At 42.0% G+C, this 19,754-nt stretch overlaps 1 protein-coding gene across 1 annotated transcript in view; it reads right to left on the bottom strand.

The window, feature by feature from the left end:
* Positions 1-11,033: 11,033 nt before the first annotated feature.
* basp1 (brain abundant membrane attached signal protein 1) overlaps positions 11,034-19,754 on the bottom strand; it is a 47,900-nt gene continuing 39,179 nt past the window's right edge. The window contains exon 2 of the mRNA XM_004078753.4: positions 11,034-13,656. Coding sequence (XP_004078801.1) covers positions 13,021-13,647 — 627 coding nt within the window. The 5' untranslated portion in view covers positions 13,648-13,656 and the 3' untranslated portion in view covers positions 11,034-13,020. The remainder of the gene's footprint in view (positions 13,657-19,754) is intronic.

The following is a 19,754-nucleotide window of genomic DNA, read 5'->3' as shown; positions in this document are numbered from 1 at the left end:
TTTTAGAAGGGGTTGTCTTTCAGTCGTGATCCGAATATATTAAAGGTTCTGAAGCTGAGAAAAGCAGCTAATGTTGCAGATCAGACCAAAGCTGCTTTGAAATCCGAGTTCAGAGAGCACCAACAATTCCAAGTCATCAATACAGTACACAGATTTATTTTTAGGGTAAAGGTCAACTTCCTAACAAAGCAGTCAATGGGAATTTTCTCCTTTGTAAAAAAAAAAAAAATCTGCCTCCAGTGGTCATCTGAGGAACTGCAACAGTTAAACGATTTTTTTTTTTTTCTTATTGACTTTGAATCTGGGTATGAAAGGAGGGTGACTGCTTGAAATGGATGAAAAATATTTAACTGTAAAGAAGTGAAATTCACACTCCGATCATCGTTTGACCTGTTGTGAAAGCGTTCCCAGTGGTCTGCGATTATGCCGTCTTTAGGTCAAATCAAAAAACCTGCGTCGTTTTCTAGGACATAGTTTCTGCAGAGTGGCAGTAGCCCTTGAGTTCTGGCACAGAAGTAAGCCTGCACTCATTTCCCATAATCCCTTTGTTTACACTCTCTCCCGCAGGCTTACAGCCTGCCACAATCCCAAACTAACTTTAGAGGGGCAACAACAACGACAAGCAATTTTAGAGATTTCCAGACGTACAGTTTGGAGCCAGATTCCAGTTCAGATGAGAAAAACACGTACATGGATCTATTTGTCCAAAAGTAGATGCAAAAATAACCCCTGATTACTTTTTTATTAACCGCTTAATTGTAAATCATATCATCCGAATAAGTCCAGATTCTCTTCCCAACATTTTAATCATGGTCTGTGTTTGGACTGAGGCCAGTCGCATCTGAGATGTAACTGAATGTTCTTCTGCTGTTGGTAAAATGTTGGATTAAGTTTACAATAATCTCCATTTACATAACTTTAAAAGGATTGGGGGCATTTTAGCACAAAAGCAAGGTCAATGACAGCCCCAACAAACCAAATGTGCTCCTGTTTTCGTTTCATGAAATGATACACTCATTCAGGTCAAATGATAATGAGCTTGGATTAACTTCCTGTTGGTCAACAGTGTTCAAGCTCTCACAACAGGACTACCAATGAAGAATTTTAATGAAACTGTTTATGGAACTGACCTTGAAACAGGGACTCTGATCTTTATACATCCCTGAGCTGCTTCAACTCAGTTCCGTCAAATCTTTGTTCCCATGATAAAACAGAGAGAATTTCCAAATCTAAGGCATAGCCCTCATGAAGGGCTTTATCTGAAAGTTAGACTGAACTGCAGATGACTGCCTCATCTTGACTGAACCCAATGCTCTCTCAGGCCTGTCAGTCTCTGTAATCGTCTGCAAAACTTGAGACATCTAAATTTAGAAAGTGTCGAGGCCAGTGGGTTTGCTGGCTGCACCAAAACAAAAGGTAGCTCAAAGCGAACACATTATGATATATGATGAATATGGATTGTTTTCCTAATACAACTGGAATCCTGTCATAATTTTACCTTTTCAAAATGAAAGCTTCTGTTTTACCTTCATGTGAAAAGGAATCAGCCTCTCTTCTGTGCTGCAGAGATGTTCTTTTACTCCAGACCAGTTCATGAGGGCTTGTGGGGGTCATTAGTCTATCATTATCTCTCTGATGGGTTTATCACCTTTTAATAAGTCCCTCTGTACTAAATACTTTGCTTTGCTGGAAGTCATTATCCTGCTTTATGACCCCATTCAGGCCAAACTGTCACTTTTTTTTATAAAAATGTTCTTCTTTTACAATTTTTTGCCAAGTCTCAAATCTGTGTAACATCTCCAACTTAATGTTAAGTCAATGTCCTGAAGGAGTTTGCATGTGGTATTTTATTTTGCTGCTCAATTCAACTCAAGTTTTTATGTCTTTTAGAAGCAGCTCCGAGTTAATCAGAGAAAATGTCAATGCAGTTCAACTAAAATGTATGTCAGGTATCAGATTCTAAGACAGTAAGTCCAGTCCTGAGTCACCTTGGTCCCAAGTCTCCTTGAGTGGACATACCTTTGACTGTATAGGACAACTGGAATTGGGTGTGATGTCACCCATAGAAGATGACTTACTTCCCGCTCCAATCAAACAAAGTCAAGGGACTCGCCATTCTTTCAGAATACGGACGGGGCTTTTTTGGAGCCAGACAACGTCAGAAAGCACTTGTTGGTCCGGAATCTGTCAATCAAACATGTAGCATGTTCAACTTAAGACCAGATACTTTTTATGAGGCATCTTATTGGTCAGTTTAAAGTTTTAGTTTTAAAAAATGTTGTAAAAAAAAATAGGAAAAAGCAAGAACATGTTAAAAAAAAGGTAGCAGAGCAACAATGGTGGTTCTGACAAAGAGAATGACTGAGCAATGTATGTTCTGCACTATAGGGCAATGAATGTTTTATATTCAAACTTATGTCATATATCAGGTGCATTAAGCAAGACAATAGAGTCAGAGAAGAATCTGTCATTCCATCTCACTTTATTAATTGCGTTCACAGCTGTTTGTAACATGCTACACGTTAGCCGCCTTAGCATATTTACAATACCTGTAACTCACAACCTTGTTTGCAACATGCAAAAAAAAAAACAGATTGATAAAAAGCAAAACAAATAGCATTGTGATCATGCTAACTCTCAACCGTGTTAGTAACTGGTAAAAAAAAAAAGGTCCAACACCGCTACACGTTAAACGTGTTAGCACGTTTACAACAACACCCGGCCTTGTTAACAATTCGTAAACAAAAACTGACATTTTGACAGAGCGCCGTGTTACTCTCAAAGTCGCTTCGACATCAGTAAACACAACCAATTTAAAAAGCACAAGTCATTTTTTTTTTAAATTAAGAATTTTAAATTAAGAAGTGTGCTTTTTAGTGCAGAAAATACAGTAATAGCTGTCTATGTGGTTTTGGCCTCTCGAAACAGGTACTTCCTGTTTGGATTGCGATGAGGGGTGGGGTCACTCAGTCCGGTTTTTACATAAAGCACAGACTCTTCCTGGACCCGATCGTTTTCGTGGATCAGGCAAGGCTAGTGTTTAGAGTGCAGGTTTCTAGAGGATGACTCAGAATGCGTGAACAGACTAAAACAACGCTTTGGGGTTGTTTTTTGTGGGTAATTTACATTATAATACACTTAAAAGCTCAAAAAGTTAATTTTGCACGATTTAGGCCCTTTAAAAGGTTTTTTGTTGGTAAACCAACTTTTTGTTAGCTTAATAACCATCTCTGGGTTTTTATTTTAACCATCTGACTTTCCATTGATGAGTGCATAGAAGCTGGCAGAGACAGGAATAATCTGCGGCTGCATGTTCCAGGGTCACGTCTGAACTGCGCTCACACAGCTGTTGCTTGAAAATTAGAATTCAGAGTTGTGGGTTAATAAGCAGTCAGTGATCAGTGTTGTGTGTTTAACATCCCAGCTGCTTCTGCAAAGCTTATGTAAGGGTTAAAAAAGACGTGCCCGGTGCAGATGAATGCATCTCCAGCACACTGGTGTGTGTCACAGAAATGTGTCTTTACATCTTTTTGTACACTTAGTTGATCATCTGTTCCTTGCGCGTGTTTGTATGTGTTTTGTGGCTCTTGTGTCTGTTGCTAGGCAAAAGTTTACAGCTGCAGCATGTCTACAGCCAGTGGTGACAGTCTAGGAAACTCTTGGACCAATGAGGCGGCTCAGAGTCCATACACGCCAATTATTTGACGGAGGCTGTTGAACATTTATAGTTTTCAGTGCCTTCATGCATTTTCTTGAAGTGCAGGTTTCTACCACGGCATTAATCGCTAACACTCATACCACAGTCTGCTTTATTTGACATGGCAGATCTGCCATCACTGTGCGCAAAGACACGAGGAAACATCTGTTGATATTTTTCCTCGCACAGCCCCATCACTGTACAACTCTGCTCAAACAGATCCAACGCTCGTTCTGGTTCCTTCAGAGGCAAACAAGAATTTGAGCTAAACCTGCTTTAAATATTCAACATATTATGTAAGATCATGCAAGAACCAGGGAGGGGGGGTTATTAGTGGGGAGGGGAGACACGCCAAACAATGAATATTTGACGAAGGCCTCACGCTTCGATGCTTTTTTCCTACATTTAGCTTTCACTTTGGTTTCATGAGAGAGGAGCAGTCACTGCCGGGAATGTTTAAGACGAGGGTCTAACTATCTGCTGCATGTTTTTTGAGGTCACCAGAGTTTTGTCGTTTTGTCCGTAACCACAAAACTCCAATTATCAGATTATTTCAATTATTGTTAAGGCCATTTTCTTCTTCTTTGTGGTGGTTGGTGACGTCGTTGCATTTGGATTCAGAAAACTTCTCAGAATTCGGATTTTATAAAAACCTGACCAGTGTCTTCAGATGTTATATTTGCCCAAAGTCATTAGTCTAACTTCTACAGTTTCAATGGATCCTGGAGTTGGATCTTCTGTGAAAAGGTGGATTGTTGTCTATGTAGTTGAGTTACTTTGTGTCTAAGTTTTGCAGTTTCAAAGGAGGTTTGACTTGTCGATTCTCCTCATCTGTTCCCTTTTTTTTTAATAGTTTCTGTTGGGCCGAATCCGAGTTGCTTACCTACCCCCTAAGGCTCTTCCCTCTTGCTCCAATTGTAGGGGTATTTGGAGTTGTGGTTGTGTCTGAACAGGTGTTTTTATGGAGGAGCCGTAGCAACTTAGGGCTGGATGTCCCTTCACCGGTAGGGGGATTCTTGTTGCGCTGCAGCGCAGAAGAGAAACGCATTTCTTCACGTAGGATGTGCTTTGTAGCACAAAATTTTCCATTAAAATGTGAGTATAGAGTTTTTGTTTTTGCATGACTTTTTAAAGTGATAAAACCAATTTATTTTCTGTGTGCTGGCAGCTACGGGCTAACGTAGATGACCAGCGACTATTGATGAAAGTTAAGCTGTTGTAACATCTCAAATTAAAAACATTCATTTTTCTATATCTTTCTGTTTGGAGGAATCAATGTAGGGAGAAGCTGTAGGGGTAGGGAAGCAATTCAAATTTGGCCTTAGAGCCTAGATTTACAGATTATCTTTGTCATTCTTTTTTCTTTCTTGTTTCTGGCTTTTGCAGTTTAGTTGAATTTTTTAAAGTGTTTGTCAAGTTTATGTTCGTCCAAGAAAGTTTCCAGTTCCCGCCACAAACCCGGTCTTTGGCTTCGGGTACCGCACCAATTCTGATATCAACTGTCATGTAACACAAGTGTTGAATTGTTGATGTATCAGACACACAAATGTCACATTTCACAACACAAAGGAAAAACACAAAGCCAAGCCACGTCTTGAAGTGTTTGAGGCGAAGAGTCTGTCCACATCTGTCAGTGAATCTGTGCACAAGAAGAGGACAAAACAGCCTTTAGGCTGAAACAAAGATGAGGTCAAGACAACAACAAGCCAAGATCAACATGAGGCCAAGAACAAGACAGTAGGAGAGACGACGCCTGGCTTCATGGGGTGTAACAAAAACAAAGAGCAATGAGCACAAACTATAAGAAAAAGAAAAGTAGACAGAGCAGTGAACCCTGTTGTCTCACTGATGGAAAGATAACATCCGACCCCTGTAGGAATAGCCAAATAGAAACATCCCATAAATTTATTGAGTCTTTAAATATAAAGTTATTTTTACCAGCCCTCCTTAACCCTGTATCACCAGACCTTTAGCTCCAGTCTTGACAGTCCTTTAACAACTAGAGCTATTCAATTGTGTATGAAATGAAACACATCCATAGCTCCCTCTCTTCGTCAGCCCGTGACCCTCCCCGGCAACCGCAAAACATTGAGACAGAGGACCGGGTAGGACCACATCACAGAGAAGGATAGGACCGCTCTAACAGTAATTCCTCACTCAGGTTTCAAAGTCATCGAGGGAAAGGTGGACACCCCATTGAGAGAAGCCGGCAGCTTGTTGATATGGGCGCAGAAAAAACCCTAAACTGTGAGACACAGAAGAACACAAACAGACTCGTTCAGATGTCCATGTAACACCAGGTGAAACAGCTCCATCAGAGACTGTTTGATAGAAAATGAAACTCTCTGTCTCTTTTTTTTTTTTTTACAACAATAGATTGTACTAGAACTCCAGCAGTTCTGATGAAATTGATGGCTCATCGTGGTGACAGCATTGTGCTTCTGTAATCACAGCCTGTCTGCATCTTTTGTTCTGATCCTCTACAAGAACCAGAGGAAGGACGTGTGATTAGACAGAAGAAGCAGGCAAAGACAAAAAGGTGTCTTTTTGATTGTTTTAAGCTGTCCGTGATGCAGCAGCGATGCAGCAGGGATGCAGCACATCATTCAGCGTAGACTCACCAATCTACCTTTATGGAGTTCAGTGCAAACTGGGATCATGCTAGGTCTGGAGGTTCTCTCATCGCTCAGAACCCCTTTTCCTCACTGTAATCTTTTCTCACCAAAGATTCAGTGTTGGTTCTGTGTTGGTGTCAGTCCGAGAGTTCAGAAAGCGTTTGTATGTCAAGTTATGCTTCTGACCTGGCGACATTCTCGTTCGGATCTTCTTCTTTCCCCTAGCTTGCAGTCTTCAGCTGACTCATTATGATTTGTCCCATTGTCAACCTTGGTTCTGTCCTTGACCAAGTTAGAACTTGGTCCAAATTCTTTAATCCTCCAGAAGCCTGAAGCTGTGTTCACTTTGAACTTGATTCGCGTGTCAGGAGCGGCCAATTTGAATTTTAAGTCAGTGGCACAGACGTGATCAGAGGCCGTACGGCACGGTTTAAGCATGCATTGGGCGAGATTTGAGCGGTGAGGAAGGATTTGAGCAGTGTGGGCAAAGCTCAAATATTTGAATCATTTTTCCATGCATTTTTTCAACCTGCTGTGTCCCTTTCAGATTAAATGAGTTTCTGGGGCCGTCCCGGCTACTGTTGGGAAAAGGCAGGCGCGCCCGTACAGTTTGTCAGTCGGTCGCAGCGTATTCGTCGCGCGGCGAAAGAGGGGCGGCTGACGTGAACTTGACACATGAATCAAGTTTGGTGTGAACACAGCTTTAGACACAACTGCCCTTACAGGTGGACATGGTCTGACTGCAGGCGTAACATGGGTCAACTTGTTCAGGTGGCCCGCAGGAAACCTTTCCTGCTGTGGGCTGCAAGTCGTAATTTACACTTAGACAACAAGTAAGAGGACGTAAGGGTGAAGTAGGTGAGACGCAGGTGTGTCGTAGGGATTTTACTTTTTTTGGTTCCTGCGAAACCCAGCGCAAGGAAGCCATTAGCGCTGTTCCGCTTATAAGTACACACTTCTTACACATAAACTAAACTCTGACTGTTAGAAATGAGGAAATTAAACAATCAGAGTTTAGGTTAAATGGACATCCTATGGACCTACGTACGGGTGTGCACTTCCGCATCACATGCACACCCTATGCATGCAGTATTTGTGTGCTGTCAGTAAGCAGTCAGTCACCCCTTATTAATGGCGGATGTGGTGTAAGGCCACTGTACCACAGCATCACCTGTATGGAAGTGTGTCCCACTTCCACTATCCAAACGGAAAAATTGAAGATACTCTTACCACAAACACAACAATGGTCCATTCAACTTTTATGCCACCCTTGAGGCGGCTGCAGGAGCCTCAGGAACTGTAAGAAAAACCTGTGTTCCCTTTATGATGCATCCGCTAATCTCCACAACCATCTGCAGACCCCAACAACCCAAAAGCCTGAAGCACCTGTACAAGTCAACCCTCCATACAAGTGCATGTGACAAAAGCTTTAACTGAATGCAATTTAACCCCTGTGCTATCTTAGATGACCCCACCCTTACACCGTGACAAAGGTGGATAAAGGTGGAAAGATTTCATGTAATCCATGGACACCAGTGAAGATCACAAATCATTGAAGAAAAAAGGTTCAGCGCACTGTCTAGTGGGTCTAGATGACCCAACTCCCAATGTTACAGTGCCTAGGATAGCACAAGGGTTACATAGACAAATCAGTAAAGCATTACTTAATGAGAGTTTCAAGCTGCTGTTGTTGGGAAAAAATTTAGGGTGCAGACTGGGAAAACCAAGACTACCTCATCTTCACCCTACATCACATGGACAGACTCCAGCAACCTGATGACCCAAAACAGGTTTTTTTTTCCCTTTCCACCTTTTGGGGTCGTCACAGCCTTCAATGATTCGCACAGGTGGTTTGGTAGAGAGTTTTTAATGCCAGATGCCCTTCCTGACACAACCCTGTATTTTTGAGGGAGACCCAAATAGGCAGCAGTGCAAAGGGAACCCACACTGGATTTTTACCTCATTGCACGCCCTAGTAATGGAACCCAGGTTTCCTGAGTGACAGCCAACTGAGCTATCCAGCCGCTTCAGAATAGGGTGGATGCTTTTTCCATGGACACCATGAGGATTCTCTGTGTCCCTTATCTAACCGCTCTGAGGTGGACGGAATTAATGAGTTACAAATGCCATTAAATAACATGAATCTCTCCATTTAGATGGAGTTTATGTTTAACGGCCCTTCCTCTGTGTGACAAAGGAAGAAAGAGGAACAGATCAATATTTGCTGTTTGACTGAACCTTTTCACATTTGTCCTTGTTCTTCTGCTCCCATCAATAGCTGGAAAACTGCAGGTCCTCAGAGGCAGCATGTAACAGTGAGTCAGTGTGTGAGTCAGAGGACCGGAATCAAACTTCTGGAAGATCCAAGGCCACATCTCCTGTTGATTGTTAGGCAACAGGAAAAACAATAATTCCAATCTGATGAGAACAGGGAAGTTTTTATCATGCTGCTGGTTATCATGGCGTCAAATGCCATAAAATAATCCCTTTCTTCTAATTTTTTAGTCAATCATTTAAATCATTGTTTGAAAACTAAAGTAAATGGAGCCAGATCAGTTTATTAATTAGCCACTTATTGCATCTCTTTTCACTCTTGTTAAAATAGACAAAAAAAATAAAATATAAAGTAAAATATCCACTTTGTTAAATTAATTTTTAACAAAATTGTGCTTGACATGAAAATGGTCTTTTGGCTGATGGGATTATTAAATGTTAAGCTTTTCAACTGTATTAACAAGTGTGTTAAAACAACTGATATCCATGTTGATCCCTCCATGTTTCCCCGCTTTTCTACCTTCCTCCGAGGCCCAAAGCGCTTTACAGTCACAAACCCGTTCCCTGTTCACATGCACATTCACGCGCTGGTGGCGGCTCAGCTGCCGAACACTAGCGCCAACCTTCCACCAGGTGGGGAGTGGGTGAGGTGGGAATCGAACATGCAATCTTCCAATCAGACGGCTTCTGCCCTTCCGCTGCACGTCTAAATGTTTTTAGAAGTGCGTTTAAATTGGCCAATAAGAACAAAAATTATTTCGGAAAGCATTTTCAACATATCTGTGTCAAACTAACATTGTTTAAGAAAAAGAACAGTCATGTATGGTGGAAGTAGTGTGATTATGTGGGATTGCTTGCCCTGATTGATTAAAGACGTAAATGAAATTTATGCTGATACCAGAAAATCCTGACAGAGAATGTCCTCCATACGTCAAAGATCCCAAACTCTAAGAGCAATTGGCTTTGATTATTGTGCAGAGGTGGAGTGCATGATTGCAGGTTCCCCTCCCGCCTGCGTTGAATTGTCCTTGGGTAAGACACAGAACCCCTCATTTCTCCTGGTGGTTGAGGTTGGTGCCAGCTGAGCCACCATCAGTGTGCGAATGAGACTGTGACCGTAAAGTGCTTTGGGGCCTTCAAGGAAGATTTTCACGGTTTTAGTTTCCTTGCTTTTGTGTTCTAGTTGTCTTTTGTTTCTGTCATGTTTTGAGTTCAGTTTCCTGTTTTATTTTGAAAGGTTTCCTGTGTTGCTGTTGTTTCGAGTTTTACTTTTGTCCCCATCTGCCCTCATTGTTTCCACCTGTGTCTGGTCAGTCCTGCATGTATTTAAGTCCTGTCTTCCCTTCCTCCTGTGCTGATCCATAGTCTCATGTTAGTTTGTTCTCGAGTTCCTGTGTCGTTGTAATCTAAGTCTTGAGTTTGCTTGCATGCTGCAGTGGAGGTTTGTTTACTTTTGGACTTTCAGTTATTAAAGACCCTTTTGCCTGGAACCTCCTGCCTCCTCCTCCTCCTCTCTGTGCCTGGGTGCTTCCCTCATTGCCCCTCGTAACAAAGATAGAAATGGGCCACATAACTAGACGCCGTTATCCAAAGTCACCAGCAGGGGAATTCTACGAGTTCTGGTCAAAAGTCTAGACGTAAATCTCAGATTCTGTTTTCTAACCAGAACAGCCACAAAAAAAACCAAAAACATCCCAAAACACGAACTTCTCAACAAACTGCTGCAGCTACTGTCACTGATCCCCAAACCGTGTATTATTGGGCTGCTTCTGAAGCCTGCATCTTTGGAGGATGTTTTAGTTTAGAAACACAGTTGCATAATAAAAGTGGTTTCAGGGTTGTAGTGGTTAGCGCTTTTGCCTCACATTTTGGACCTTTCTGCGTGGAGTTTGCATGTTCTTATTGTGCATGCGAGGGTTTTTTATCCAGGCACTTCAGCTCACTGTAAGAGTCCAAAAACATGCTTAATAAGTTGATTGATGATTCAAAATTGTCCCTAGGTGTGCATTTGAGAGTGTGTGGCCCTGTGACGGAGTGCCGACTATGTGTGTACCCCACCTTCACCCAACAGTAGCTGGGATAGGCTCCAGCAACCCCATGATCCTGAAAGGGACTAAGTGGGTTCTAAAGATGGATGGATGTTTTTGGATTTGAATCCGTGTTGGGCGTTGTTCAGTATTTGCATTATTTTCTATTTAACTCCTAAAAAAGAAACCACGTTTGCCTCAATTCTTCTCAGTTGATGCATTAACATCACTTTTTAAAATATTTATGAAAGATTTGAAAATGTGTTATCTGGTTATATTTAAAGCACTCATAAAAATGAGTGTTTGTGTCTCTTATGGGTGGAATAGCATGGAGCATCTCAGTCCTGGTGTCCATTTTCGGATCCAACTCTGAATTATTTTCTCTTTGTTCATGAAAAATAAAACTGACTCGCACAAGAATAACAGTTTCTTACATTTTATTACTGTTGCACCATTTATACAAGTACATATAATTTTGAATGCATCAAATTTCCATATCATCTTTTCTGTTTATTTGAACAAACGTGTTGTGTGGAAATAGCAGTGGTGAGACATGGAATGAAAATATCAACTGTAGTTTCCATGGATACAAACCGAGAAATTATTATTTACTCTTTTTTTTCTTTTCTTTTTTTTTTTACTTTTTTTTTCTCACTTGACCAAAAAGACAGGACGACAGGTTCACCCAACCACAGACATGCAATTTACCGAGTCAAGAGAGGAAGAAAAACTGAACGGAGAGACACACGGCGCTCCTCCAGTGATGCTCTGTTGGTTTCTGCTACGGTTTGACGAGTGCTGGGAGGAAGACGCCGTGAGTCGGATGGATGGATGGATGGATGGATGGATGGATGGATGGATGGATGGATGGATGGCTGGCATGACCACACGTATCTCTGCCTTGATACAAAGGTGGTAAAAGAGGAAAGTTGGTCTGGAATGGGGGTGGATTTTCCCTCAGGATTTTCCCTCAGGGTGAATCCGATTAGGGGAAAAGAATCATGGAACCATAATTTACACGACTTGCTGCAGATGTTGACCTTTACATCTAACTTTTTTCTACACACGATTCTGCCAACTCTAATTTATGTATTTTTAGACTCCAAAATGCAAAGCAAACACTTTCTCTTCGCCTGTACTTCTATGTAATTTCTGCAGTGGGGGGGGGGCTAAAGCAGGGGTGTCAAACGGGAGGCCTCGAAGGCCGGCTTCCTGCTGGTTTTCCAGAAATCATGACTTATCCGCTGCTGAAAACCTTGATCAGGTGTGTTTAGCTAAGACGGAGGTTTGTCAAACATGTCAAACCGACCTTCAAGGCCTGAAGTTTTTATAAACCCTGCCCTAAACTCTTTAGGCTGGGAAACTAAAGGGCTTTTGATGTGAACCGCACAGCACCAACACACGCTTCAATAGACACCGAGCTACAACGTTCTCGTTTCTGAAGTCCGTCTGCTCATCATTGGGTTCGGAAATAAGACTTTTCTACCAAAGTCTTGGATGTCTACAACCATGGTTTGGTCCCAAAACAGATGCTTTTGTGTTCTGCAGGGCGGGAAACACAAACCACAGAGTGAAGATGATCAGGAGGTATCTGAGTGCTGGTTCTGTTCACTATCTCATAGTTGGGATTGAGGATGAGAGATCTGCTTTCTAAGATCTTTCCAGCTGAAGTGTTTTGCAGATTCCATCTGTATTACAAACGTTTAAAAAAACCACTAGAATATATCTAAGGGTTCCAGTACAAAACGTAGAAGTCTATCTGAAAAAATCCCTACGACTGGAGGACATCTAAGAGTGTTTTGCTTTGCCAAGAAAGGCGGTTTTAATCCTGAAAGATCTAAGAAAAGCCTGAACTTCCTCCACTGAAATAAACACATATTTTCTCTGTTTCTAATGTTTCCAAAAGGAGGCAAAGAGGTGTTTGGACAGCAACAAAAGGGGGAATCACTGCACTGCATCAGAAAACAACACTCTCTAGAAGAGGATAAGGATTGGATGAAGCAAGGCTGAAGAGTGGACTGATGGAAGTCCAGCTGGTACTTAGACCCCTCCCCTGTCCTCAACCGTGGACATCCGAGGAGCGGGGAGGGTGAATGTGGGCCGGGAATGGGAACCTGGGCCGAGGTTCGGTGAGGATGGCGGAGGTGGGATGGCAACAAAGACTCGTATCAAAGTTCAAATACTACAGCAGAAAAAATAGAATAAAACATAACAATAATAATAGCAATAATCTTCTGCAGTGGCTCCAGTCCTCAACAAATCATCACCTTCATCATTTCAATTATTATTATTATTGTTATTATCATAATATTGGCGGGCTAGTAAATTCACCTTCTTGGTTTTTTTTCTTCTTCATGGTTGCTGAGTTAGATAATTTATTTCTTCATTTCCGAAAAGAAGCTGTCCATTAATCTTGAACTGCTACGGTTTGATCCTTGCTTGGTGCCTCTGTGGCGTTCGCTTCCTTGGCCGGGGGTTCGGCAGCTGGTGTAGAGCTAGGCGCAGCGGCGGCATCCTTTGCTGGGGCGAGAGCCTCCGTGGGTTTGGGCTCAGCAGCTGGGGGCACAGCTTTGGCTGCTGGTGCTGCGGGGGCCTCAGTCTTTTTGGCGTTGGCCTCACCTTTGTTCTCTGTCACCGGGGCGGGCGCCGCAGCCTTAGGCTCAGGCTCCTTGGCTGCGGGGGCTGACTCTTTGGCTGGGGCCGCAGCGGCTGGTTTCTCCTCGGCTTTGGCGGGCTCTGCTGACTTGGGGGACTCGGTTTTCGGCTCAGCGTTGGTGGCAGGTTTTTCAGACTCCTTTGCTGCGGGTGTTGCATTCTTTTCCCCATCTGCCGTGGCATCGGCGGCGGGTGGATCCTTGGCTGCCGTGTCGTTCACTGCCTCATTGGCGTCGGTGGCTGCTGAAGCCTCGTCTTTCTTGTCTTTCGGTACTTCGCTCTCCTCGGCAGAGGCGCCCTCTGCTTTGGCGTCCTTGTCTTTGGTCTTCTCATCGTTGACACTGTATCCCTTCTTCTTTTTGCTGAGCTTTCCTCCCATTTTGGATCTCTGGAAAAGAAGATAACAGTTTAGGAGTCTCATCAAATTTAGCTACAAAACGCTGTGTTGAGAAAACTTGACTTCCAACAATGACTCCTAAGTATTTGAGTATAGACATAAAGTATCCTTGGTAGGCCTGCATAGTAAATCGCAAATTTATCGTCATCACAACATCAGCCTGTGCGATACAAGTATCGCAAAAGTCCATATAGGCCGTAACAAATGGGTACCTTAAATGTTAACACACATGCTAAAACAATCTCATGGCAGCTTGAAGTATTTAACGAATCAAATGGAGGCGTTTATGCATTTGCTCATGCGGATGGAGCCCTTACATTGACAACAAATCAAATGGAGCCCTTTTATGTTAGATGTCTGCCCCCTCTGTAGACATGGGTCATTTGGAGTTCAATTTAAGTCATTCTGACTTTTATTTCAGCAAAACTGGTGAAAAAAATAATGTATTGGTTGTTTTTTGGATTGCAAGTCATATCGTCATTGCCATATTGATCACAAATAGTGCACGTCGCAAGTATTGCTTATATTGCGCAGCCCTAATCCAAAGGTGAAAATAAATATTTTCACAGGAAATCTTGAGTCGCTTGATAGAAGTGATCAACCCAGAAATGCTTTGAGTACTGGACTGAAATCCACCTCTAACATCTACAGATCATACAGCAACAAAAAATCAGAAAAAAACACAAATCTCGACAGTCTTTACATGTATTACTGAAGGAAAGTCAAGTTTATTCTTAAAGGGCCTTTATCACGCAAAGTCAACTTTTTGAACTTAGAGCTGTATCATAGTGTTAAATCTTGACCAAAGCCTTATTTTGATCCATTTAAACATTTCTGAGCATTCCTTTAAACCCTGCTCTCTGAGCACCAGACCCTCCCAACCCACAGAAATTAGCTTTTTTTTCACATCGTGACGTCGATCAGTGAGAACAGCCCCTTCCAAGAAGAGTCAAAACCAACAGCAGGCTTACAAACACACCCACTTTCTCCACGGAGCTAGCATTGATTAGCAAAATGCTTTCATTGCACAATATGCACATTCATCTTTGCAAAACTTTGGATGTTGTTCGTTTTCATGTGCGAAACACAGACCCGTAGCCGAGGCCGACTTTAGGGTGATGTCATGAAATGGCATCACCCTAAAGAGAGAGAGATCGAGTCGTTTTACCTCCTGGTAGGAAAATAAACTGCAAAAATAAAACATATTTTATTTAAACAATCTTTCTCTTGTGTGCCAAAGGTAATATATCATCATATATATGGATATAGTTTACTCTGAAAGGCTTAAGAAAAGCATGACATAGACTTTATACACAAGCTTTCAATTTAGCAAACAATAACATAAAGATTTTGCCAGAAACAACCAAAAGTCTTGACACACGCACAGCCCAACAGGATTTTTTGGTGTTCCTCAACAATGTCCAGTACTTTTTCTCCTTGTCTGGACTTTACTAGAATATCGAACTTGGTGCAGATACTTGTCTTTCTGCCCAAAGTCCCCTTCTGGCTCCTACCAACAATTTCTTCAATCTGTCTTTTACACTGTGTATTTGACAGCCAGAAAGCCCTATCAGTGAAATATTGATTTAAGTAATCTCTCATAAAACACATAAAACATGAAAAAACACATTTATTCATGTGCAGATACATGGAACACATCCAGTATTGAAACTCTTGAAGAATATAAACTTTTGTTTTATGCTGCTCATCTCCTGTAAATCTAACATCTCACTGGTGAGCATGTTAGAAAAGATCCCTGCAGGAATTCCTCTAAGTCCATAAGAAGTAAAACCACACGTGTTCAACTGAAAGTGGATTAATAGACTGTTTTTGACTTCCAAATAGAAGATAGAAGGTAATAAATCTTTTTGCTGATAAAAGCTCAATTCCAGGGGGATCTGGTTGATCTGCATTCAACAACTCTGCTTGATGTATTTTCAAAAAGACGTGAACTTGTACAGTATTTTGGGGTAATAAGTAACACTGGAAATGGCTGGTTGGCTCAGTTGGCTGCATGTAAGACTGACACATGGGAAACCAGGGTTCCTTTCCCAGGGGGAGGCATAAAAATCTCTGCCAAACCGCCTGTGTGAATCAGTGAAAGCTGATTCGCTGTGGCGACCCATGAAGGAATATGCTGAAAGGTGGACAATAAGTAATACTGAAAATATCCCAATGCAGAAGTTCTTAATCGTTTGCTGAACGATGGTGTTTGATGGCACCTGTCAAGATCTGGCCCCTCCCACCTGTAGATCAAGTCATCATTTCATTCACCTGTTGCCCTGATTGCTTTAAAACTTCCCTCTAGCATCTAGCGATGTCTAAAAAAAACTTTTAAGCACCTTTCATATTTACTGCTTCGTGGCTCCTTATGAATTCACTAGAATTAGGCCCCAGAAGCCAAACGTATTAGACTGGCACATGGGAATCTTGGGTTCGATCCCCAGCAATCCTCATCCAGTGCGGGTCCTTGAACAAGACTGTTTGCGCTATTGCCTAACTGTGAAGCAACAAGGGGCCTACATTGGGATCCCCCATAGAAAACATAAAAACAAAGGACAGATCGAGGTTTGACGTCACCCATAGAAATGGCCTTACCTCCAGCTCTCGCGAAATGAGGCAAAATCCCTCACCATTGCTTCCTGATAGAGGCGCCTCCATGTTGAAACCAGTCAACGGGGATCGGTCCGAGTCCTTCTAAGTCATCGTATCTATGAAAATGGCAACAGAAGTTGCCATATATAGGATGACTCAAAGCGAATAGGACGAATCACTGTTGACAGGTTTCAACATGGCGGCCCCCGAATCAGGAGGCAATGGTTCTTCTTATTTGAGAACACGAGAAGGGAGGGGTTGAGCTGTCCATTGTTTTTCCAGGCAATGAGATCCCCCTGTGCCGGTCCCCATACCAGATAAGACACAGGTTGTAAAAAAAAATCTCTGCCAACTCACTTGTGTTAGTCAGTAAAAGTTGATTCGCTGTGGCGACCCCTGATGGGATAAGCCGAAAGGTGAACAACAACATAGATTTCAAATAAGCAGCAAATACTTAAAAAGAGATTTAACCCTACAAAGCAAACAGATCTGCAAGGTCGCAGCCAACCCTGAAGGCCGTCTGCAAGCCCACTCCCAGGTCCACGTTCCCCAAACATGAGTGGAACCCACAGATTACTGGCATAGCCTCTAAGCTGGAGACCTTTGAGCAGAGAGATCACCATCTGTCCTCCTCGCAGGAACACGGCACACTCTGACTGTGATGGTGATGTACACGCAACAAATCGGCAAAGTCTCACAGTCTTTAGTTTTTACTGAACAACCTGCAACACTATTCCCTAACCAGTTTTCAATGGTTTTGTGCAACTGATACAGTTTTTAGGGTTAAGAAAAAGATATATGTTGTTACATAAATGTTGTCTATCAGTCAGCAAATTTGTATTAATAGGTCATAAGCTGTGTATCACATACTGCAATACTGTTACATTTGTGAGACACGTGCCTGTATCTCAGCTTGTAGACGGGAAACTGATTTTGGGTTGAGCTCTAAAGTTGACTTTATCATCATAAATGTCAAAGGGTGTGAGGACTTGGATCTCCGATTTGGAATTTTTGATTATACTTTCTTTGTTCTTGTCATGTTCTGTTTTCAGGTTTCCCACTCAGTCACACCGGGTCTAGGTCGCCAATCATCTATAGCTGTCTTTGTTAGTAATAATGATCCTAATTGAATCGCTTAATTCACAAGGGGCTCAAGTCAACAATTGTTCAAAATAGAGATATTATATGTTCTATGGTCTTCAAGGGAAAAGCTATCTGATTATGTACAAAAAAGTCTGTTGTAATGTATTGACTATACTTGACATTTAAAATGCATTAAGTGTAAAATTCCTGGACTTGCGTCTCTCTTGCATGGGTTTAGCTTTATCCCATAGATGGCAGCACTAGTTATTCAATATGGCAGCGCCCCTGTTTAATTCAAGAAGGGTCAAGTCCAGAGACTTTAGTTTGCCAGTCCTCTGAAATTATAAAAGTGAGGTGCTTCATATTATAGCATTTGTAAGCTATGAACTGGTGCTAAATCTGGGTAAAGTATTAAGCATTTGGTGTAGCCTCCCTTTAAGCCATGCAATTAAAATCATTTCCTGGAAAAACAAACCTCTTGGACTTCGGCCCCTTTTGAACTAACCGATTCAATTACAGTATAATGAATGGTTTCCCGTTCTAAAGCGTCAGACCCTCTGCTTTGTTACTCTTTAGTTGCTCCTTTGGTCTTGTCATGTCTAAGTTTGTTAATGTTAAGGTTTCTGCCACTAAGCCAAGCCAACCAAGCCTGCCTGGTCTTCTGCACTTCGAGGTTCTACCCCACCATTTCCTGACAAAGCGTACTTTCAGACCGAGGGAGTCCTTAAGACTTGAACTGCAAAATTTGTCAAAAAACTAATTTTTGACTTTCTTTTACATCTGCCGATTGGTTCATTGGTTGTCTGCCTGTAATTGTTCACGCTAGAGATGGAGTCACCTCGCCGCCACTGAGTGACTTCCTCCACTATCAATGCGGCACTCCCGTGAGAGTCCGGCGCTCGGTGTCTGCCTCATCTTTATACCAACCACAAAGAAGCTCTCTCTACTGCCTCGCACCATTTGACTCCCGGCTTGCGCTGCCAGGACAATGACTCACAATCGTATGTGCAGACAAAGGGGGATTGAACAAAAAGGCAGGCTTCTCGCCGCGAGCCGTGAGGTTTTAGTTGTTTGAAGAGCTGAGGCAGGGCCCAGACAACCTGGAGAAAATACTCCCCGCTGCACAAAAGCAACTGGCAGGCGGGTACATGGAATGGCAAGGAAGGAAGATAACGTAAGCTCACAGCAGGAAGCAATTCATTTACGTCCAGAAAAATGGGAGGAGCTTCATTAGACTGTATGGCAAGTTGTAGATACCCGTTTAGAAGACATAGTTTTCAAGATTTAAAGATGTAAAGATTCTGATTTTCTTTTGCTGAACTAAAAATATTTGTTCTTAAGCCATAGGTCTTTAGGGATCCACTTGGTGACAAATACGACACTGAGTGGGATTCCTATGATTTGTAGTTCCACCTACAAGGGAGACATTTTTGAATAGAAGTGCCTTTTAGCACAACTCAGATTTGTGGAACGTCCTTCTCTTTTGTTTATTACTATGCTACAACCCTACTGATTTAGAGCAACACACAGAAATTAGATCATACCTTTGTTACTTCAGGATTATTCTGCTGTAATAACTAATCATCTGGTGGTTCTTGGATTTGGCCTCAAATTGACCCATAATTCTGATGAGACTACAGGGTTTCATTCTTTAGGGTTAATACTTCTATAGTTACTTAAGGAAGCGGTCCCTAACCTTCAGGCCATGGACCGGTACCAGTCCATGAAACAGTTGGTATCGGGCTGCAAAAAAAAAAAAAAAAAAAAAAAAACTCAATTTTTTCCGTTTTATTTATAACTTTATTTTGAAGGAAGTTTTATTTATCTATTTACTGAATTCTCCCTCAAAACATCTAATTCATTCTTGACCCATGTCAAGTCATGGAAAGTTTTGTTTTAAAGTAAAGGAGCCGTGAGGAAACAGAAGGAGAGCCTTTGACTTCAAAATAAAGGTATTCTCTATTTTAAAGATAAAAATCAAATCAAATTTAAAGCAGCTGCAGATATTTTATAGAAGATGAAGATAAACTTCATCCTCAAAATTGAAGGGAAACTGGAAACTATAGGAAAAAATCAGATGCACACTTCAGCCTCGTACGGACCGATTCATTAAAATATCGTCTGACAATAAACCGGTCCGTCACCTGAGAACCACTGACTTAAAGTACGCTGTCCTGCTTGTGTTTCAGCTCCTGTTCTCCTACCAACGCATGACAATCAGTCATCAGACAATCAGAAGATTCAGTGGCTGAGGTGGTCTTTTTGCACAGCGGACTATGCGTCTCTGCATTTCAGTGTATTCATCATTGCAACAGTTCTGTCTTTGGTCTTATCTTTTGATGTTTCTTTGTTTTTTGCATTTTTTTGTGTCTTTCCTGTCCCTTCTGATTTGGAATACTGGAGGTTGAAAG

This window comes from Oryzias latipes, chromosome 17 (assembly GCF_002234675.1).
Source record: "Oryzias latipes chromosome 17, ASM223467v1".
Lineage (NCBI taxonomy): Eukaryota > Metazoa > Chordata > Actinopteri > Beloniformes > Adrianichthyidae > Oryzias > Oryzias latipes.
The sequence above is the reverse complement of the archived record's forward strand: the minus strand, read 5'-3'. Positions and strand labels throughout refer to the sequence as shown.